A 23,373-nucleotide genomic window follows, 5' to 3' on the forward strand; every position below is an offset into this window, starting at 1 on the left:
ATTTTCAATCTTCCCTGGGAGATAACTTCACCACCTGCCGAACCCCCCCCCCCCGCTTCCCCTTAATTTTTGGCTGGTATGCAACAGCTGCTGTCTTTCTAGGCGCTGATAGCAGCTGCCGTTTTGCGACCTCTAAAGCGCGTTGCTGTTATTATCGCTGGCTGGGGAGTTTGTCCTGCTTGGCTCGCCGTTCGAAGGTGGGAGGACAGGGGGCAGGCTGAGATGGGAGAGAGCATGTCCAAGCGATTGAAGGTGCAATTGGGAAGTGAAGCGGAGATGGAGGAAAGGGCGTTCAATAACCCATATCCAGATTATCAACCTTATGGAAGCATCGCCTCGGCCAGCACTACTTTGCCTACCCCCAGCGACTCGGAAGGCAATCGATGCAGTTCGGATTCGCCCCAACGAGACGACTCCCTCCCCTTCGAGAGCGACGGGCAGGTAAGCTAGATACAGGCCTGGAGGCAACTACATTAAGAACTCAAGGCCGGCGTTCCAGAATACAGTTGGTTTCCAGTAATCTGGAACGCAAATATGAATATCTTGTGAGGATCGGATAGATTCGTTATTTTGAACGTTGGTTCTTCCCCCATCCCACAGGCAGATCTGTCCTGACTCCCCCGTTTCAAAAAGCCAGCCAGGAGGGTTGGATTGCAGTATTTCGTATCCTAAGCCTTCTGGGGGACCGGATGGAGTCTATCCTGATGAAAAGGGGTCTTTTGGTGTCTGGGCGTTACGTCATGGAAAGCAGATATCTGTGTTTATTTTTCCTTAAGTTCTCGGTTAGCGTTTGTGTCTTCTCTCTCCCTCTTTTAGCTCCCTCGCTTTAATACTAGGCTCCTTCCCCTCCAGGCCTTCCTCCACACCCAAGCGTATGGAAGAACTTGGAACGCGAGCTAATCAAAGCTCCGCAAATGTCAGAAACTGGATAGAAGGCTGCGTCCTTGGCTGTAGGATTGTAAAAAGAGTATGTCACTAAGGTTTAGCTATCTTTCACATATAATTACCAGATTGGTGGAGAATATATTGGGATGATTACTTCCCCACATGCTCATTGAATATAGAAATTCCCTACCTCTTTAATAGTTATTTTTGTATCTCCACTTTCAACCTTATTTGCTGAAATTGCTGTAATGTCAATGGAGGAGCGGAGTTCCATCCTATGAGCCTCATCTGATTTTTCAGATTTTTAGGAAGGTGTGTGGGAACTCCTATTCAAGCCTGCTGGGTGATTTTGGGCCTATCACTGTATACCAACCCAACCTAACGCACCTTGCAGGGCTGTGTGAAAATAGGAGACAGGAGCATTAGGTAAGCAATGTTGAGGTGACAAAAAACTAAGATAGGATAAAAATCTAATAAATAAATGTGGAAGTATAAATAGGGGAACTTGTCATATGAAGTGATAGATCACTGCCATTAATATTCCAATATCTTAGCAAATAATCTGAAGGAAATATCTGATATTTCTTGAGCTGTTGTGAATTTTCTGAAAGGAGCATAAAACCTGCATTTTGATCAATTATTGAGAATTATCCCAGTCTGTCTATCCATTAGAACTAATTTCTATAGATTTTCTTTCATGGGACATAAATACTGAATCAGTATTTATTGGATGTACAGTTCGCTATGTTCTAATTAGCAATCTTTAACAGTGGGGGAAAGTGTTAAGGTCTCTGTTAATCTGGCAACAATTTTCCCATGTTCTGAAATAGAATTTGCTTATTTGAGCCAGTTCAACATAACAAATCATAGAAACATTATTTATGGAAAAGAAAGCTTTTAGAGAATGATTGTAGAATGGACTGACATTTTTAAGCAGATGACAGGGAAATCCAAATTATACCTTGGTAATCTGTACTCAGAAATAAGCTTTATTGGCTCCTGTAGGGTTTACTTTAAGATGTGTGGCTATCTTTGGCCGTTGACATATTCTCTGAAATAACCTACAGCTCTCTTTTGGTAGCTCCTTGAATCTTCCAGGATTATAGTAACAAAATTCAGGGTCCAACTAACTAATGATGTTTGGCAAGTTATTAACTAATGCACTCACCTTACTCATCCCACCACATGCCTTGGATTTGTATTTTAAGCAAACTTGTCTAGGAATGAACAGGAAAAAAACTAAGCAAACAAAACAAAAAAAGCAGAAATGCAATTCCTGTTTCCATGACTATCACTATAAAACTAAAATACTTGGTTACCTATTTTGCTCAGTAAGAGTTGGAAAATGTGCTGCTCAGACAAGTTCACAGTTCAATACATGGTTATTTAGGTAAGAATATAAAGCTGATGTTTAGGATTTCAATGCCTTGTCTCTTATTTCAGCCTTGCAAAAAATTAATAAATTGATACTTTCCTCATGTGCCAATTCTGGCTCCCCAAACCTCTCCTCATTTTTCTTTTAAGTCTCTTTTTCATATAATGGATTTTTCCATTTAGAGTATAAACCTTTTGGCTTTTTTTCTTGCCCCAAAGACCAGAATATTGTCTCAGGATAATTTAGTTGCTTTTTTTCTCAGCATGGCAAGGATTGACAACCTGTGTGTTATTCTCTGTGAACAATTATTAATGACGTGCCCCATCCCTTATAGTTCCTGCCAAACATGCCGTTTATATAATAATACTTGTTTTTCATTGTCAACCACAAAGAATCAGATTCAGAATAACCCCAAACTCTCTGAATGTCTAATATTGCTACTTGCTGTTGAATGCAAAGTGAAATTGAGAACTGAGTACCTTGTAGGCCACCATATATGGATATCTGGCTGTCACTTGGTAGTTCACAAATCTGAAATGCTTGTATCCTGAATTGTTTCCAGGATACAGGATTGACACTAATACAGCATCACTGGCAGCTGCCAAATCTGCCAAAAACCATTGGGGTTTTTGTGAAAAATTAAAATGGTGCTGATTGCAAGGCCAGATGTTGCCCAGAAAGGATTCCTCCAACTTGGAGACATCCTGTGAGTGAACTTCACTTTGCAAAGTTCCGCAAAGCAGAACTGCAATCTTTCTGCTTCCTAATTGCATCAAAATAGAACTTTCACTTTTCTATCCCTAAGGAGAGGTGAAAAGTTCTATTTTGATGCAGTAGAGAAAGGCAGACAAAGGTTTTAGCTGAAGGGAATCTGAATGTTATATTTTAAAAATCTAAAATATGTATTTTAAACATGAACTGTAGATAAGAAAAAGAAGAAACTGTCACATCAGACTTCCCAATTTATTCATCTCTGAAATCTACAGCTCCTACCATGAGCGCTTATGTACAGTTCACATCTACAAGTGGACATGTTGGTTTTGGTCTCATATCCTATCTGTCTCATCCCCAACTTTCCATTTCTGCATCTATATATTTTCTCCAAATCAATGTCTATATTCAAATTAATAAGCAAATGATATGCACAATAAGTGCTACTTGTCATTTTGATTCTATAATGTCATGCTCATTATCACTGAATCATAATATTTTGTTAAATATAAATTGAGTTCCTGAGTTATGACAGATGCTTTGCAGAGCATAATCAGCAGTTGCCTTCAGTTGTCAGGTTATAGAGGAAGATTTTTAACCAAGATCTAGTATTAAAATAGACTTTGCATAGTTGAACTGTGAGTATTAAAAATTAATTCACTAAGTATATGTAACCTCATATTTTGAACAGCATGCTGCATATAATTAAGATTTAGTTAAGACTCTAACTGGTTCTTTATGATGAGTTTAAGACTAATGATAATTAATGGCAAACATTACTTAGCTTGAGGGAATAGTTAATTGGGACAACTTCAAATGATTTAGTGATGTTTAGTTATTTGGCATACACTTAGGATTGTTCTTGCTTTTTATTTATGTTGAAGGCTTAGAGTTACTGTTTTGGTAAATCACATATTATGGTCTCAAAAAGACCATTTTTACAAACTCAGAAATCTTTGCTGTAATTGATATAGCAAGCAGGGAAAAAATGGTCCTTTTTGCTTGAACTGTATGCACCAGTTTAAATGTTTGGAGTTAAATACACTAAATACACACACACACACACACACGTGTGTGTGTGTGTGTATTTAAAAATCTACAGTTTCAAGATTATGCCAAGGTATTGATATCAAATAATGCCCATATTCCAGCTGCGGATATGTACTTACAATGATGTTTTGGCTAATGGTATGAAAAACCATTGAGAAATCCATGAAAATCCACAGAACCACATACTTAAGGGATTTCTTCCTAGAGAATAACTAAAGGCAGGAATTTAAATAGATTTGAAAATGAATCCATTTCTTTAAAAGTAACAAAATTTGCTAAGGCACTGCTTAGAAAGGAAATATTAGCCAGTGGCCCATAATTGTAATATTGTCAAATTGAAGGTTAGTTCTTCTTCACAAAATACTAGACGACTTCTAAAGAAATCATGCCTTCTTGGAAATCTTATGGATGCAGATGGATATTTTCTCTTTATTAGATGAATAAATCATCCCTTCAAAATATTGTGTGATGGATTGGCTGGTTTCAGCCCATTATTTTATGAATATTTTCACATTCTAGTAGCTGAAATTCAACTCAGTAACTTGACAGATTTGCTGGACTCATTTATAAAAATATTGCATTGACTATGTAGCCCAAATAATGGACAATATTTTATAATGCAAAGCTAAATCTTAATATAATGTTTGTGAAGCTTGTCTTATGCACTGCTATTAGGTTATATCACTTCCTGCTGATATTCCTACTCTATTGAGTTTTGGTGGAGAGCAAACATGTTTAAACTAGCAACATGCATTGCTGCCAACTAAGAAAGAACAGTCACCATCATTCAGGATCACTAGCCACAAAATGGTGTTATCGTAGTCCTCAATTTACAACTGTTCATTTAGTGTCAGTTCATAGTTATAACTGGAAAAAATTATAATTGACCGTTATGACCATTTTTCACACTTGCGACTGCTGCAGCATCCCCATGGTCACATGATAAAAATTTGGATGCTTGAGAACTGGTTCATATTTACGACAGTTGCAGTGTCCTGGAGTCATGTAAACAGTTTTTGCAAGCTTCTGACAAGCAAACCAGATTCACTTAGTAACTTAGCAACTGTAATTATTCACTTAACAACTGTGGCAAGAAATGGGACAAAACACATTTAACAAATGTCTCACTTAGCAACATAAATACCTGTAGTTGCTTCTTGTCTTCTTCCTCCTCATCTAGCTATCAACAAATGGTCAGGTGAAATCCATTGTTAAGGCTAAATGACAAAATTCTTCTTTCAAAGAGAAGTTGAAAAACAAAGGAAATTGGAATGAAACCCTACTGAAAGCATGCAATCATATAGCAAGAAATAATAAATGGGTCCCATTTATTTTTCTCTTAGCTGCCATAACAATCTCTATAAAGTTTTTAAAAAAGGATGGTTGAAGCAGCAACATAGAAGTTGAAAACTTTACTTAAAATTTTACTTAAAATTTTAAGTATAAGTCATTATGAAACACTAAGTCTCAAAGTTGCTGGGTCTCTTACAGTATATTCCTTTGAATGCTAAACAAACACTGCTGACTGAGCTTATATATAATGCTAAACCTTAATGTGGTTTTACTGATTTTACTTTGATTTTTGTGTAATTAGGAAGGTGTAACAGTTCAGGATCAAAATGGTCAAATACAAAATATATGTTCCAAATTCAGAACTGTCTTTGGGACATGCTGAAATGTACTGTTCTTGAAGGAGGAATATTGTAATTCCTGTTTTGTAGTCAAAATGCTGCATTTCAAAATGGAATATTTCCAGTAAGGTTTGAACAATTCAGGTGAAATAACCCATTCCATCCAAAGCGGAAACTTTTGAGTTAAAATGTTTCAGTCCCCAAACATTTTACAATTCCCCCCAATGTTTTATATTACATTGTAATGTGATTTATTGCTTAAATGTGATTATGTAAATGTAATTTATTGCTTAAGATTTTTGTGTTTTATTCACAAGCTTTAATTTGTTATCTGAATCAGACCTTTCTCTGTGCACATAATATGTCTTAAACATTTCTAGCCTTATTTTTTGCAGATCAGCTCATATTTTAATAAGAAAATTACAACTAAAATTAAAGACTTATTGCAGCAAATGGAAGAAGGATTAAAAACAGCAGATCCTCATGACTGCTCTGCATATACTGGCTGGGCAGGTGAGATACCTGAACTCTTTGATAGTTGATTTGGAAATGAAGTCATAAGACCTTCATTATATATGAAGCACTAGATTTTACATTCAAGTTGCATTCTGTTAATATTCCAATTGTTGATAATGTTTTGTCTCCCCTTCCATGAATACCTCTATAGCAGATTTAATAGTATTGTGAATAAAGTACAGAACACAACACGAGTTGGAAGGGACCTTGGAGGTCTTCTAGTCCAACCTCCCTCTCAGACAGGAAACTATATCATTTCAAACAAATGGCTGTCCAATCTCTTCTTAAAACCTCCATTGATGGAGCACCCACCACTTCTGGAAGCAAGTCTTTCCACTGGTTAATTGTTCTCACTGTGAGGAAATTTATTCTTAGTTCTAGATTGGTTTCCTGTTTGATGTATTTCTATCCATTGTTTCCTGTCCTTCCCTCAGATGCTTCAGAGAATAGATTGACTCCCTCTTCTTTGTGGCAGACCCTCAAATAGTGGAAAACTGCTATCATGTCACCCCAGATCCTTCTTTTCACTAGCCTAGACATGCTCAATTCCTGCAATTATTCTTCATATGGCTTAGCTTCCATCCCCTAATCATCGCTGTTCTCTGCACTCTTTTTGGATCTCAAATCTTTTTATATCATGGTAACGAAATATATAGATCATGTGTTAAAAAAATTAAGGCAGAAAAGTTTCAGCCATGCCGAATCTGGTTTGAATCTGGTTTGGTTTGGCATACATCCCCCATCTTCTCTTTAGTTCACTTGAGAAGATCAGATGTTTAGATTTTTTTATAAAATGTCTGATCACATAGAGAAAGATTTTCTTCCTTCTTTTAATGCAGGCTTGAAATACATTTAGTCATGGAGACACAATTTTCTCTGGGTCTGTGGGAATGCTTTAAGGCAGACATGTCAAACACAAGGCCCGGGGGCCGGATCTGGCCCGCGAAGTGGTTTCATGTGGCCCGCAAAGCCATCCTGGAAAAAGTGAGGGAACGGCCCCTACTGCCTTGGCCCTGGCCCTGAGACCGTCCTTCTGCCAGAGACCCTCAGATCTGTCCCACTCCTGCCCAGGCCCCCATAGGCACCCTTGATACAAACGATGTAGAGCTGGCCACGCCCACCCAGTAGGCCATATGCACTCTAGCCACGTCCACCCAGTAGGCCACGCCCACCCTGACCATACCCACCCGGCCCCCTGAGGGCAACCGCAATGCTGATGCGGCCCTCAATGAAATTGAGTTTGACACCCCTGCTTTAAGGAGTCCAGATGAAATATTTAAAGAATATAGAATATTTAAATTAATTTAGTCAATAATCTGTCCAGTTTTAGCACACTTATAATCCATTTCCCCTTACCCTGATGGTTTCCCTATCTTAAAATCAAGTCAGAAATATGTGAGTAAAATTCCTCCACAAAATGGCTGTTGAGATGTAAGAGGCATTTTTTCTCTTAGGGTTCTGATATGTTTGCTGCCAGAGCTGGTTCTTTGGCAGCCTTGACCCCTGGATTTGAAAGGGGGGCACTTAAGATTAACCCAAGATGACTTGGATGGTTGTGAACCCACCTGGGAGGGAAATCTTGAAGATTATAGCTCCCTGTGGAAGCAGTTGAAAAGTCAATAGACATTGCCATCCTCTGTCCAACAGCACATTATCATTAGCATACCTGGGATTTTTAAGTTCACTTTTTGAACTTTTGCTTTTGTTTATATCTTCAAAGGTTAACTGGATGGCTGATTCTTTCTGTTTTCTGTTTTGGCTTTCTTTCCTTGATTTAGTTGATTGCTCTCTTCAATTTTTGCTCTCTGTATGGAGACATAGCAGGTGACCTTGGATTTGTATTTTATTAACTTTGAAACTTTTTGGATCAAAATACTCAGAAAATATCTCCCTCGCTCCTACCTCCCTGTTCTGTCTCTGCTTTGAGCAATATTGGATCATATTACACTGAGAAGGAAAAGGCTGATACCCAAGGAGGAAAACAGAGTCTGGCCAGCAAGATGCAGTCTTTAGTTGATTTCTTTTCAAAAAGTTTTGATCAACTTATAAAATCCGTGCAAGACATTTTTTTAAAAAAAACATTAAACATTTCAAATCAGTGGAACAACTTGCATCCAGAAATTGTGAATGCTCCAACACTGGAAGTTTTTAAGAAGAGATTGACAGCCATTTGTCTGAAATGGTATAGGGTTCCCTTCCTGAGCAGGGGGTTGAACTAGAAGACCTCCAAGGTCCCTTCCAACTCTATTATTAATACCGTATTATAAATCTACAAGAAGAATTTGTTTTCAAAGCAGCAGATTCATCAGGAAGAAATATAGACTCAGAAATATAAACTCAGAAATAACATCAAGAAGAAATTGATTTTTTCCAGCTGTAATCTGGCCAGGAAGAAATATAGATTCAGAAATTATAGAGCATACACCTTCTGGAAGCTTAACACTCTGATAATAGCATAGAATTCGCTGGGTAAATTCTTTTTTTCAGGGGTTTGATGCAGTGGGAAATGGACTTCATACATCTAATTAGAAACATGCGGAAGAGGCCTTCATCCTGCAGGGGATAGATGATGGCTAAAATGATGATGATTATGACATCTAATTGAGGAACAATTTTATCTCTTTTTTGGGGAGAAGATAGATTGGCTATGGAGACTTGACTTATATATTTAATCAGTCAACAATTGATAAGATGGTATAAAGAAGCAAATGTGGATATTTGATTCAGATCAATTAGGGTTAATATTTGGAATGATTGGGGACTGAAGCCATGATAAATTTTCTTCGAGTTGCTTACAGTAATAATTTAACAGAGGGTTTTGACATTTCAATTTTTGTTTTTTTATTACTGTTTACAATTTCTATTATTCTAGTTCTATTACTCTTATACTTTTGCATAATATATTTATTATTATTGTGTTTACTGTTAACCATTTTGTTATTAATAAGTTTATAAATAACAGGCCAATAAGTAGATTTAGTAATTTAACAGTTTGAAATTCTTTTAGCCTCTTACACAAGGGGTAGGAAACCAACATTGCTGATTTATATTAATCAGCATTCAACTAGGGAAAATGTTAGGTATATGTGTGTTAGCTTCTTTAAGACACTTTTTTTGTTAATGTCTTTTTGTTGTATTTTTTCTTTGTTTTTTAAAAAAATATTTTGGTGCTTTGTATTTTAATTTTTTTTAAATAAATTAAAATTTTCTGTAAAAAATAAATATATAAGCAAACTAAAAAAAAACAAAAAAGAACCTACAGATTCATTCTCTGAGAGGCAGAGATGGCAAGACAGAATTGTTAAAGTTTTGGAGAGTCGGGAGTGGGATTAGGGAGAAGTACATGCGTACCTATATGTATGTCTCTTAGAGACAATACTTAATGAATTGCAGAATGTGAAATGTATTACCCTGAAATGTATTATCCAAGGCTTGAATGTTCTGTACAACGTCTCCCTGGGACCGGTCAACTAGAATATAAGGTAGCAAAATAAATATGGAAGAATTGATGCTGGGAATGGAATGCAATTTATGGGCACAGTATATGTATTACTTGTAGGACAAAGTGTACATAGAGATACGAGATAGCATACATAGTTTTTCATATCTCTAACTTTGTGTCCCTAGTTCTTCATTTAAAGCCTATTGCTATCAAAGTTTATGCAATTCTTCCAAAATGTTTTAACTCCACAATATAGCTGAAAAGACTCCCAAAATAACTTAAAACCTAAAAGATCCTTAACAAAGAAAGGGAGGGGAAAGGAGAGATAAGAACAGAGTTAGGCAGTAATTTTTGATTTGGATAAATTGTAATAATGATCATCTGGAATAGAAACAGTTGAGGAGGAGTCCCCAAAACCGGGTGCTGAAATCACTATTGGAGAGCTGTTTCTCCCTACTCTCTGTTCTACTGCTGACTGCTTCCAAAGATTAGCTCAGGGAGTGATCTGAAAAGCTCACATTTTGATAAAGCACATTCGCTTCTCTAATTTTGTCCCAAACAAAAGTTAAATTTGAAAACAGATTAGCCCACTCTCTATTATTAAAAGGGATCTGTATCTTTCAGCTTGTTCCTCTTTAATGGCTCTGGAGGATGCAAAGTGTTCTAGGCAGATGGCTCTGTAGGAGGAGAGGTGATAAAATTGTAGCATTCGTGATTTATTTGCTTTAAAAAAATGGAAACAGCCTAATGCTGGTGAAATGTAGTTTTTTAAAAAATATTTCTGCCTTTCGCTTGCTTTTTAGAAATGTAATAGAACAAAATTCTGATGCAGATAGTTCACTGCTAATTCATTCCTGAGTCATGATGAAAGAATTCAAACTTTTTCATACAGTAGGAAATAAAGAGGTATCGTACCAGTCTCCTAGGACAAGCCATACTTTTGAATATGAACATTTAAATACAACACTGTGTTAAAATATTTTTGGAGCTTTATGTGAGTTAAATGTAAATCTATTCATATTACTTTTATATTTGGATTTTTTTTCCTATCCATTGTGTCCATCCTCTCCTTGGAGAAGCTCTGATATATTACATGTTGTTACTCATTGTGCAGCTGTAGGTCTTGTGAGACAGGCAAGGACAACTGATAGTTAATTGAACTGGGAACCAATACTTTTGTAATAAAGGGCCATCACTTGTTCCACAGCAAATATAGCTTTTCTTTTTTAATCTGTTTAATTTAAACCTAATACGCGTTTTGCATTTTAAATGTATTTCAGTAAATAACATGATTTAGCAAAATGCATTATTTCCCAAATCTTTAGTGTCACAAAATACAGTGGTACCTCAGTACTCATCGTTAATTGGTTCTGGAAAGCTCGATGAGTACTAAAAATGAGTGCCAAACAAATCACAACCTTTTGTGTAAGTTGGGAAGGACTTCCTGTCTGTCCCTTTTCCTATGTCAGCAATCTTCCCAGCATGACCAACTTCTTGTCTGTTCCCCATGGCCATCCCTCTTTTCCTATCACAGAGTACCAAACAAACAATGAGTACTGTGACAACATTTGGCATTTGCATGCCAAAACAACTAGACACAAATATAAGTTTTTCTCCAGCATGATAGATGGAGAATCCACAAATGGGTTAACTCTGTCTTTCTGCCCAGTTAGACTAAGTCAATCAAGCTTGTCACATCTGTCCTGGACCAGGACACCTCCCAGTCACGACTTAGTCTGTGCCCAGAATAGACATGGCAATATTGGCTCCCAGAATCTTGCTGAGTGTTTTGTCCCCTCCCACTGAGTAGCCTCACAGAGGCTCAAAAGTCCAGCAGAAGCCAAACATAGGCTGAACAAACGAAAGCTGGTTTTCTAACAATCAACTCTCTCCCAAGGTTTATATCAGACAGCACTTTGATAATTACCAGGCAATGTTCCAAGGTCCATGGCAGACGGCCAGCAGCTTCAAAGCCCAGATGTAAGCAGACACGTTACAAATCTCAAAGCGCCAACAAATTGTCCACCATGCCTGTCCTGCGCAGCCACACCCCTTTTATACTCTGTAGGGTGTGGCCCTACGTCTCTCGGCTATGCCTCTTGGGACATTGCAACAATTGTTGCTGCTGTTGACTATTCTACGTCTCTCCCTTGCATCCAAAAGGGACTCTTCCTCAGTGCTGCCGGCCTCTGCCTGCTGCCCTGCCTCCCCCTCTGTTTGCCTGGGGTCCATAGGCACGTCAGCCACAGTCAGTTCTTGCTGACTCACCAGGGGAGTCGGCCCCTCCGGCACGCCGCTCGTGCCAGCTTCCTCCTCCTCCAACTCATCCTCCAAGTCAGTATGCCACGATAAAGCACCCTCTGGGGCCGGGGTCACAACACTGAGTCATCTCTTCTGAGTAATTGAGCAGGTCATATAGTTTTTTTCCCCTTTGTGGATTCTCCTCTTCCCTCTGCGCTGGGATCAGTGCAGTGCCTAATTCCCCTGAGATTCCTTCCCCTTCCAGCTGCAAGCTCTGACTGACCTGCAGCCTTCTGGAGGTTTCAACTGTTTCACTGTTGCAAGTCCGTGGGGAACATTTTTCAATTAGATAGCATTCGCTGTAGTTCTTCTTAGGATCGGAGTTTGCCCTTCTCCTTCCAGCTGCAGCTCTGATTGAGCTGCAGTCTCTCAGAAGCCCCAAGCTCTGTTTTTTCATGGCATGCTAGTTGTGGCTGCCATTTTGAATTCCGGCTCACCAGCAGCTAGCCAAGGGGAGGCTCTTCTTCAGAAAGCCTCCGCTGCCTTTTTAAGTGTGCCGATAGCATCAGAGGCACGTGAAGACTCTCAGAACTGCCTGCCTTCTCTCCTGAATTAAGGGGGAAGGACAGGTTGCTTCTTTTTTCACTACCAGCAGTAGCGGCCGCCATTTTGGCTGCCACGATCACATTGCTTTTACTCTGAAAAGGCTTGTGCAGCCTTCTTTGCTAGCTTCTGAGAAGTGGGGGTAGATTTCAGCCCCCCAAAAACCACAGACTTCAAAAGGGTTTACCTTGCCTTCCAGCTCAGGGAAGTTGGTCCCTGAGCCTCTGGTCAGTCGCAGGGGTCCTTTTTCAGGCTCCTCCTCCCAATCATTGCAGAGGGTTCTGAGTTCAGATCCCTTCTGACTGTAGCACAATCATTGTTTGCCTTGCCCAAAACCTTTCAAAGTGGATGGTCAAGTACAGGAGGCTTCAACTGTAGCTCTAGGCCTCAACCTAGCTGTCTTATTGTCCATTCCAACAGAAGAAGTGTGCTGGCCGTGCCATTCTTGGCCTTGCCGCCACCAACTAGGACTAGTGAGCTGGCTGTTATCACTGAGATGATCGTGCCGCCACTAGGTTATCTACATATGTGCTGGCATTATCACTGAGGTGATCTTGCCACCATAGTAGACTTGGCCTATGCTCCAAGGTGTTTTCAACTGATCTTAAGGCCATCAGGAGCGTTGCAGGTGTGCCGGTGTCCATTAAGTTGGTCCTGCTGCCACCATTGCCATAGAGTACGTGTTGCTCCCTGCAGGGTGGCACACAGCCTCAGATCAGTACTCTGCTCCTCTGTTTGAGATCCCTCTTAGCCTACCACTGAGATATCTTCCATAGCGATGGCAGATAAGACTGCTCCTCCATCTTCACACGGTGCCCCCAACACTCCTGGAAAATCAAAGTACATGTCCTCCAAACAGGAGGTTGCTGGAAAAATCAAGGCCAAAGCCAGGGCCATTTCTGGCAAAAGGCCCTCCAAAGTGGCAGAGAAAGAGGCCAGCAGGAGGCACCAGGCCTTAGAGAGGCAGTTTGCCAAGGCCCAGAAACAGGGCACGATGGACACTGAACAGGTCTCCTCTCCTCTGGTAGAGGAATCTGTATTTGGGGCTCAGCTTGCTTTTCCTCCATCATCTACCCAGAGGGTCTGGTCTCCGGGGGGGATGATGACCAACCCTATCTTCCCAAGGCTGAGCAAGAGGAAAGGGTTCCCTTTAACCAGGGACCAGGTGTCCGACTGACGCCTCCAGTCCCCAGAGCAATGCAGTCCAGATCCGAGGCCACCTTTACGCTCACAGCAGCTGGTCTTTGGCCCTCAGAGGTGCAGGGAGTATGGTCGCCAGAGCAGTTACAGGCTTTGATCTCCCAGGTGGTCACCCAGGGATTGGCCTTACAACGTCAACAAGAGTATGCACCCGAATCGGTGGCCTCAATGACCCCGCCTTATCTCCCCCAGTTGGGAGCATCAGAATATTCTGACCCCATTTCTCTGCCCAGTCTCCTCGCAGCGGAGTATCTTTTTCTGAGGAGTACGACCCAATGAAAATGCCACTCTCGGAGGATGAGGATCTTACTCAGGACCCTCCTCCCTTTGTTGGTCTATTCAATCCAGCGCTCTTTAAATCTCTGTTTCATAAGACCAGCACTACTGCTAAGATTGGTCCTGACCAGGTTCTCCATCCTGGTCCATCTACCAGCCAAGATGCAAGGCCGGTATTTTCAGAGCATGTGGTCACTGAGTGTCAGATCCCCTGTCCCCCTTTCTTCCTCAACATGGTACAGAAGCAATGGGGAACACCTGACACTTTTCCCTCTCCAGGGGGGACGGACAAGAAGCTCTTTAATGTTGACCTGGCCTTGTTGGAAGTGCTAGAGGTTCCTTCTGTGGATGAACCTCTGACTCCACTCTTCTCCTCCACGGTGTCCGGTGATATGGCTGAGACCTTGAAGGTGGAGGACAGGAAATCTGAACTTTCCTTCCACAGGACCCACCAGGCCTCAGCATGGGTGCTGAGGGCGGCCACATCCACCTCTTTCTTTGACAGAACCTCCCTTCTCTGGCTCCGCCAACTTCAGGCCAGAGTACCCCCGAAGGAAGTACTTAGCCAAGTTAGTGGCTGCTTCAGAGTACATGGTGGACGCATCTCTACATGCCACCAGATTCTCTTCTAGGGCCATAGCCTCCAATGTTACCGCTCGCAGGCTCCCATGGTTAAATCCAAGTGGCGTTTGGCAGCTGCACCTTACCATGGTGGTCAGCTTTTTGGAGAGGCCTTGACACCTTATTTGGTGGAAAACAAGGACAAGTATAAGGTGATGTCTCATCTTAGACGGGCAGATAGACAGCCTACCCCGTACGTCTGCAGACAGTTTTTCCGGTCAGGATCAGGATTTGAGTTTGCTCAGCCCTCCCGTTCCTTCCCTCCCAGGTCAGACTGTCAATTCGACTGACTGGGGACTAGAGACAGACCCAGGTCGCAATTCCAAGCAAAGCAGCCCTTTCGAGGCATGGGGGGCCATCCCTTCAGAAAGTCTAAATGACTTCAGGGCAGTCTCCCCAATTGGTGGCAGACTGATGTTTGTTCAAAAATGGGAGACCACCACTACCACAGACACTTTGGACCTCAACACTAACAGGAGCAGTCTGTCCCTAGAGTTCATGTCTGTCTCCCCAGAGCGCTTCATTCTTTGTCTGCTGTCAAAAAATGTGGTCAGGAAGGCTCTCAGTCAGAGGCTATTCAGTACCTCTTAGAAATAAGGGCCATAGAACCAGTCCCGGATGGGTAGCTAGGAAGGTCGTTCTATTCCATCCTCTTCATCGTTCCGAAGACATCTGGAGGATGGAGGGCAATACTCGATCTAAAGGGACTGAACTCTCATCTCGCATACAAGAAGTTCAAGATGCAAACACTACAGTCCATCTTGGCCAGCATCAGGAAGGGAGACTTCCTGACGTCCATCAACCTCACGGAAGCATACCTTCACTTTCCCATCCTTCCGGAGGTTCCTCAGGTTTTGCTACAAGACTCACCATTACCAGTACAGAGCTTTACCGTTCAGCCTTTGGTCGACCCCAAGAGTGTTTACCAAGATCTTGGTGGCGCTGACCACGCATTTGAGGTCTGTCCCCGTACGCATCCAGTGCTATCTGGACAACATTCTCATCCAGTCCCTATCGGTCCAGGTGGCTCAATTGGATCTGGCTTTGTCTATAAAGACTCCAGGACCACGGGTTCTCAGTGAACTTTCAAAAGAGCCGGACAGTTCCCTCAACCCGCCTTCTTCATTTGGGCACGGTCATAGACACTGAACTGTGCAGGACCTATTTATCTCAGGAACATCAGGACAGCATCAGAGCCCTAGTCCTTCAGATCCAGAGGGAGCGTGTAGTCACCCTGGCCGTTCTTTTCCAACTGCTAGGGAAGTTGGTTTCCTGCATGGGAATAGTCCCATGGGCCAGACTACATTTTTGCTCCCATTTCAGAGACTGGGCACCAGCTCCTCCAACCAAAGAGTAAGGGTTCCGTCTCAAACCCTAAACTCCCTCCAGTGGTGGACCTCGCCAGTGGTAGCCAGGGGTTCTTTGTTCCAGGAGCCCATTCGGATCACCCTGACTATGGACACCAGCCTGTTTGGCTGGGGGGCACATCTAGGGTCTCAGTTGGCTCAGGGCCAGTGGTCCCGGTCTGACCTGAAGCACAACATAAATTGGTTGTAGCTCAGAGCCATACATCTGGCCGTACGCCACTTCCGCAACAGGGTGGCGAGACAACATGTCCTGGTCCTCATGGACAACGTAGCGGCAAAACCCCATGTGAACCAGCAAGGGGGTACCTGTTCCAAGTGCCTTATGACTGAGGCCCAACTGTTGGGCTCTTGGGCGGAGACCAACCTCTCATCACTCGGGGCCGAGCACATCTCGGGGGAGGCAAATCAGCAGGCGGACTTTCTCAGCAGGTCGACAGTGGATCACTCCAAATGGCGCCTGCATCCCAGTCTCTTTGAGGAGATATTGGAGAGGTTCGGTCAGCCAGTACTGGATCTGTTCACTTCTCTGGCAATTCCCAGCTTCTGAGGTTTTTCTCCTGGTTCCCCTCTCTGGGGGTAGAGAGGACGGATGCCCTCCACAGTCCTTGGCCTGGGGGCTTGCTGAATGCCTTTCCGCCTCTCCCTATAATCCCGGCAGTCATCTGCAAGTTACTGCAAGAGCAGGCAGAGGTGATACTTGTTGCACCACAGTGGCCAAGACAGCCATGGTTTGCCGACCTCGTGAGTCTGTCAATCTCCCCCCCATGGAGGATTCCTCCAGATCACGTTTCACTTAGCCAGGGAGCTCTGCATCATCCAGAACCCCAGTGGCTCCAATTGACCGCCTGGCACTTGGACGGTGGCTCCTGACACATGAGTCTTATTCATCGGAGGTAATTACGATGATTCAGGCCTCCAGACGGCCTACAACAAACATTTCTCAAAGGAGCGACCAACACCAAACCTCCAGTGATTCACCGATATCCCTCTTGGGATTTGTCTTGGGTCTTGCAGGCCCTTACCTCTCCTCCATTGGAACCCATCAGGACCTGTACTCTGCAGTTCTTGACAATTAAGGTGGCCTTCTTGATAGCCGTCACGTCGGCTTAGACGCATTTCTGAATTGGCAGTTTTCTCTGTCAGACAGGACTTATGCATTTTTCATGCTGACAGGGTGGTCCTTCGATTGGATCCCTCCTTTATTCCTAAGGTCAATACCTTGTTTCATAGAGCGCAGGAAGTCATTTTGCCAGATTTTTGTCCTCTTCCATCTCATGCCTTGGAACGGCAATGACACACTCTGGATGTCCGCAGGGCTTTACACCACTATATTAAGTGGACAGCGTCTTTTCACAAGTCGGAAGCCCTCTTTGTTTCTTTTCAACCCTCTACTATGGGGCGGAAGGTTTCTGCCTCCACTATAGGCAGGTGGATCAGGGCTTGTATTGCAGGGGCGTACCAGTCTCATTCCCTGTCAGTTCCCAGGCGTATCACTACTCACTCCATTCGTAGTGCTGCAACTTCTGCAGCTTGGGCGACACAGGCGTCCATTGAGGACATTTGTAGGGCGGTGACATGGTCCTCACCTTCCCCTTTCATGAGGCATTATAAACTGGATAGGTTTGCTTCCGCAGACGCCTCATTTGGCCGGAGAGTGCTGCAACAGGTAGTGCCACAGGGTGGGACACAGGCCCAGACTGATTCCCTCCCATAGGGACAGGGCAGCTTTCGTATGTCCCGTTCATGGATTCTCCATCTATCATGCTGGAGAAGGCGTTGTCTTACCTGAACGCCTTTTCTCAGCATGATGATGGAGAATCTACACCCACTCCTTAGTGCCCGTCAGGTCCTGTGTCAGGGGTATGGGAGCCAACACATCAGACTGTTGTCATTTGCTTCACCTTCATCGTAACTGGGAGGTGTCCTGGCCCAGGAGAGGCGTGGCAAGTTTGACTGACTTAGTCTAATTGGGCAGGAAGACAGAGTTAAGCCATTCGTGGATTCTCCATCATGCTGAGAAAAGGCATTCAGGTTAGACAACGCCCCTTCCCTGTGCCATTAGTCTGCTAAACACCTAATTCCCACAACATTGCTTAAAGATATTTACCCACATAATAGGGTTGTACTGGTAATCCTCAACTTACAACAGTTCGTTCAGTGACCATTCAAAGTTGCAACAGCACTGAAGAAAGTGACTTATGATCATTTTTCACACTTGCAACCGTTGCAGCATCCCCGTGATCATGATCAAAATTCAGATGCTTCGCAACTGGTTCATATTTATGACTGCTGCAGTGTCTTTCTTACGACCTTCTTACAGGCAAAGTCAATGGGGAAGCTAGTTTCACTTAACAACCATGATACTAACTTAACTGCAGTGATTCACTTAACAACCGTGGAAAGAAAGGACATAAAATGGCAAAATTCACTTAATAATTGTTTCACTTAGTAACAGAAATGTTGGGCTCAATTGTGCTCATAAGTCAAGGACTACCTGTATTGCCATTATCATTCTTATCTTCTCATCTTACGTATTATCTTCTCCTAATTGGTATCTTACAATTTAATATTTGTTTGTATCATGATTTATAACTGTATCTTTACAGTCATGACTTACCACTTTGTTGTTTGTGTATACACTAAGAGCTTATATAGCGCAGATATTCCTTGTGTATCCTGTCACACTTGGCCAATAAAGAATTATTCTGTTGTTCTGTTCCGTTCTGTTCCATACCATTCCATTCCACTTTTGTGTCAAAATGCATTGAGTACCAAATTCAATGGGTTTTGAAGCAGTCGAGTACCAAGGTACCACTCTAGAAAGCAATGATTATTATACACAAATCCATATAATTAGTAGTAGCATTTTTGGTCTATATGTTAAGCTATCTAAAGTATACCTGATTCATTTCATGGTATTGGGTCTATAAGTCCCTAATCCTCATACTTCTGAAGGACACCAATTGAGAAATGTTGATCTAGAGTCATGAATCTGTCAGTGAATTAAAATAAAGTCTTCTTTGAGTTAAGGATTCTTGATAATTGTGTGCACATACCCAAGTAATTTTCTTGGCAGTAGCACAGAAGTGAATTATCATTTACAGGATATTTTTCAAATACTTGATCTAGTTTTAGAGCCCAGGTACTCTTATTTTCTGAACAATCAAACAAGTACTGCCATCATTTGAAGCCAGTGCATTTTCCCACTTTGGATTTGGTAGGCTTAATAGACAAAACGCATCAGGGACTGAAAACAAAACAGAGAAATAGGAATTCTGTTGAGACCCCTGAATATCTGAACAGCTTGAGTTCAAGTGGTTCTCCTTTTTACAGTGCTATCAGAAGGTGATCTTGGGAGATACCTCTTTGGGAATTATCCTGTGAAATACTGCATGGTTGATCTCGTTCTTATTTAGTATCTATGAAAACTATACATTGATATGTCGCCAGCTCTACCAGTACATAATGATCCCCAGTTGCACTTCTTTCCTGAAAGTTCAAGATAGGCTGTTTCAAGAGCTTCTATTGTACATGTTTTAGTTTTTAATAATCTGATGCTGGAAAACAATCTAAAGATAAATTCAAACAAATCCGAGCTCTTCGTGATTATAGCAATAGCAATAAGACCTATATACCGCTTCACAGTGCTTTACAGCCCTCTATAGGGGGTTTACAGAATCAGCATATTGCCCCCAACATTCTAGGTCCTCATTTTACCAATCTCAGAAGGATGGAAGGCTGAGTCAACTTTAAGCCAGTGAGAACCAAACTGGCAGTCAGCAGAATTAGCCTGCAATACTGGATTCTAACCACTGCGTCAGCACGGCTTTTATAGGTGCTCAATCCTCTTCTGGATGAAACTGAACTTTCCTGTAAGAAACCTATTTTGATCTGGGAGCCCCAAAAGGGGGATTTTGATAAGTTTGGGCTAATAACCAATTGCATCCTTTTCTGAGGAAGATTGACATGCTGTGGGTGACACATTCTGGGTAACATCAAGTATGGCTTTCTACAATTGCACCCCTTGAAAATAATGTGGAATATGCAACTGGCCCAGAATGTGGTAATCACAATGTATCAGCATTGAAACAGTGATATGGATATTTCACAAGACTGATTCAGACTGACTATTCTCTTAGGTTTTTTAGCAAAATCCAATTCTTACAGTTTCCTACAAGAGGAGCAATAGAGAGTTATAGAGAGAAGGCAAAAAGAGGTCAAAGTAAAAAAATAAAAAAAAACTGTAAGGAATTATATTTATGTCATGTGATAGTTTAGTGACAGGCCTGGTCCTTAACATAGGTTAAACATAGGTTTAACATAGGTTAAACTGGATTTAGATGTGTACATGAATGATGCCTCCAGTGTATCAGATGTGGGATCAAAAATGTAGAGAAAACCACTGACTAAGTATTCCATCTTTCTATATGGCAATTTCAGGCATAGCCCTCTTGTATCTTCAGCTATATCGTGTGACAAAGGAGCCCGCTCATCTACAGAGATCCCTGGATTATGTGAAGAGAATCCTACGTAATCTGAATGGAAGAAGAGTTACGTTTCTTTGTGGTGATGCTGGACCTTTGGCAGTGGGAGCAGTTGTGTATCACAAGATGAAAAATGATAGTGAATCCAAGGAATGTGTGACCAAGTGAGTGAGCTTGACTAGGACAAAAAGACTTAGGTTGACTAAATATTCCTTGGTATAAGACTGCCTTTCGGATTGTTTCGGGCAGATGATTACTGGCAAGCAGTCCCAGTAATCTCCCAGTAATCCCCCTATCAAATGATGATAGAGCACTTTGTCCTCATTGTCATTTTTTCTGTGCCAAATAATAACCTATTTTAATTTTGTGTATCTTAATTTTTTTATTCTAATTGTTTAAAATATGGAAATTAATATTCTGATCTTGAGGCTTTTGGAAAATCTTCCTGTCATTCAGCTACTTTGAAATTGACAACAGTCATATTTGAAGAGTCATAAAGACCAAGTGTTTGATATTTGCATTCTTTATGTTCTTTCTTGCTTCTACATTGGATGGTTGATTGGCTCATAGAGATTCCACCCTTCTATTGACATTTATATTTAGAATTTTAATCAGTTGCCAATTAATCCATGCCAGGTGGGAGATTAATCTCTGCCAGTACTTTTGCAAATAATATCTCTCATTTACATGGAACTTCTTCATGTCCTAATAATAAGGTTTGGGAGTTTTGTGAAACATAAAGAGTAATAAAGATAAGATTCCAAATGTGCTTCATCGGAAATAAATGAGGTTGGAATCAGTAGAGTTGTCTTCCAAAACATCTGGCTGCCAGGGGCATCTATTGGGGAGCTTCCAAAAACTACAAGCTCTGTCCACTTTTACATGTATTACACCATCTATGACATTTTATGTGGACAAATTTGTTGTAATTAGCTAGTTTTTCACCTCTGTACCCCCATCCCCCAGGAATTTTCTAACACTGCTCTAGCCGTTTCCAACTAGATATAACTCAAACACATTTGAAATGCAAGAGAATTTTCAATGGAGGCCAGCTTTTGCTTACTCTGGTAATCATGTGAAGACTTACAAGAACACATCCCATAATCACATCTGATATTTAATGTAAATATTAGAGTTTTATTGCATACTTTTCTCAATTCTGGTTTGCACAGACTTTTGCAGCTCCAGAGAATAGTCCTTGCTTCAGAGTCTGATCTTCCAGATGAGTTGCTTTATGGAAGATCTGGTTACCTGTATGCTTTGCTTTATCTGAATACTGAAATTGGTCCTGAGACAGTGCCACAGTCAGTAATCAAAGAGGTAAGGGAAATACAATAAAATCTTAATTCTGTAGATCTCCATTCAGCTGTTTTTCTATGTAGGATTTGCTATCATTATGTGTGGGATTTCAGTTTCCAAAGAATAAACAAAAGACTTTTCCAGTTGACATTTGTATCAATTTACATCATTTGCCTAATCGCCTAATTCAATTTGAATGTTGTAGACAGTTTAATTTAAAGGATACCACTTTCCCACAAATGGTCACTTAAATCCAATATTGTATGCTTTTTCTTTCTTTCAGTGATATTCCAGAGATTTCAACTTGAATTATCTGCTTTGGAAAGGAGGATATTTCTAGATGTTCATAGTGCTTTCTTTGGTTTTCCAGTTCCTCTCTCCTTTGTGTATGTCTCATCCAGCAGTTTGATTGTGCTGAACTGTGCTGCACCACCCAAATCTTTCTTTATCTTTTCCCGAATGTTTTATTTTAAAACCACAGCTCAGAAGCAATCAGGAGGGGAGTTGCTTTTCATTTTTTTAGGTTGGCTTAAGATAACAAATCTCTCATAGCCATCCAGTTTGGACTTTTATTTTTTACTTTAAAGTATCTATTTTGCCTCTAAACCTTTGGAATTCCCAAATAGTCCAAAGCAATGCCCTCATGATATTGCTGTCCATGCCTGTGTACTCCCAAAAAAGGTAGAAGAGGGAGACGGATACAGTCCTTGGTGGCATGACTTCCCTCTTGCTCTGTTCTATTTTATAACTCACTTTATCCTCTTTCTGCCATTCATCTTCTTTGGTACAATGGGTTCTGCTTTTTGTTGCAGTGCATTTTGGGGGTGCACAGTATTAAAGGTCATAATGTGTACCAAAGGATAAAGTGGCTCATGGAAACATCCACATTGCCTTTTGAAACCTGGAAATACTCCCTATTAGTGTCAATGGTAATGATGAAGTTAAAGCAATAGTCTAACTTAATATCAGCTTTCAAGAGCAGGAAAGGAGAATGCTTAGTTTTCAGAAAATTAACCAAAAGGTCCCATGTATTACTGTTTTATTAGGGGACGTCTTAACCAAAGATGGATGATCCTTGTTTTCCAGCATATAGCCTTCTTGAAAACTTACAAAAACTAGTAATAACAAGATAAACCTTTCAGCGGTTCCAAAATAGCCCAGAAAGCCAGGAAATTAGTGATAGTAAAAATGCTGTCTGAATAGGTAATGTATCAGCATTCCAGCAAGCTTAGATATTTTAGTATCCCCTCTAGCTTGGTGAATAAAGTGATTTTGTGGGTGATAAAACATTACATTATATAGAAACAATGACATGATATCATAGGAAATCTCAAGTGCTGTATCCAAGGAACTTCTTAGAGAACACAAGCACTGCAAGAAAATGTTTGCATAATTTAGGGAAAATAATTAAATTAAAAGAATAGTGTACTTGTAGATTGTTCTTTTTCCTCCTCTGTCTGCATTAGGTTGTGGAATCCATCATTCAATCAGGGAAAAACTTTTCCAGAGAAGAACGAAAGAATGAACGGTGCCCATTGCTGTACCAGTGGCACCGGAAACAGTATGTGGGGGCAGCCCATGGTGTGGCTGGGATTTACTATATGCTTATGCAGGTGATGTTCCATCTTACAATAGAAGAGAATATATGTAGTTCAAGGTTGAACAGTTGAGT

At 41.2% G+C, this 23,373-nt stretch overlaps 1 protein-coding gene across 3 annotated transcripts in view; it reads left to right on the forward strand.

Annotated features, from left to right (window-relative positions):
- The first annotated feature begins 217 nt into the window (after positions 1–217).
- LANCL2 (LanC like glutathione S-transferase 2) overlaps positions 218–23,373 on the forward strand; it is a 42,287-nt gene continuing 19,131 nt past the window's right edge. For all 3 annotated transcript variants that reach the window (XR_014494278.1, XM_083378304.1, XM_083378305.1), the window contains exons 1-5: positions 218–441; positions 6,048–6,165; positions 20,359–20,566; positions 21,575–21,722; positions 23,168–23,314. Coding sequence is in view for 2 of the 3 variants with exons in the window: in XM_083378304.1 (XP_083234430.1) it covers positions 223–441; positions 6,048–6,165; positions 20,359–20,566; positions 21,575–21,722; positions 23,168–23,314 (840 nt within the window). In the remaining variant the exon portion in view is untranslated. The remainder of the gene's footprint in view (positions 442–6,047; positions 6,166–20,358; positions 20,567–21,574; positions 21,723–23,167; positions 23,315–23,373) is intronic.

This window comes from Vipera ursinii (assembly GCF_947247035.1).
Source record: "Vipera ursinii genome assembly, chromosome: Z".
In the NCBI taxonomy this organism is placed as follows: domain Eukaryota; kingdom Metazoa; phylum Chordata; class Lepidosauria; order Squamata; family Viperidae; genus Vipera; species Vipera ursinii.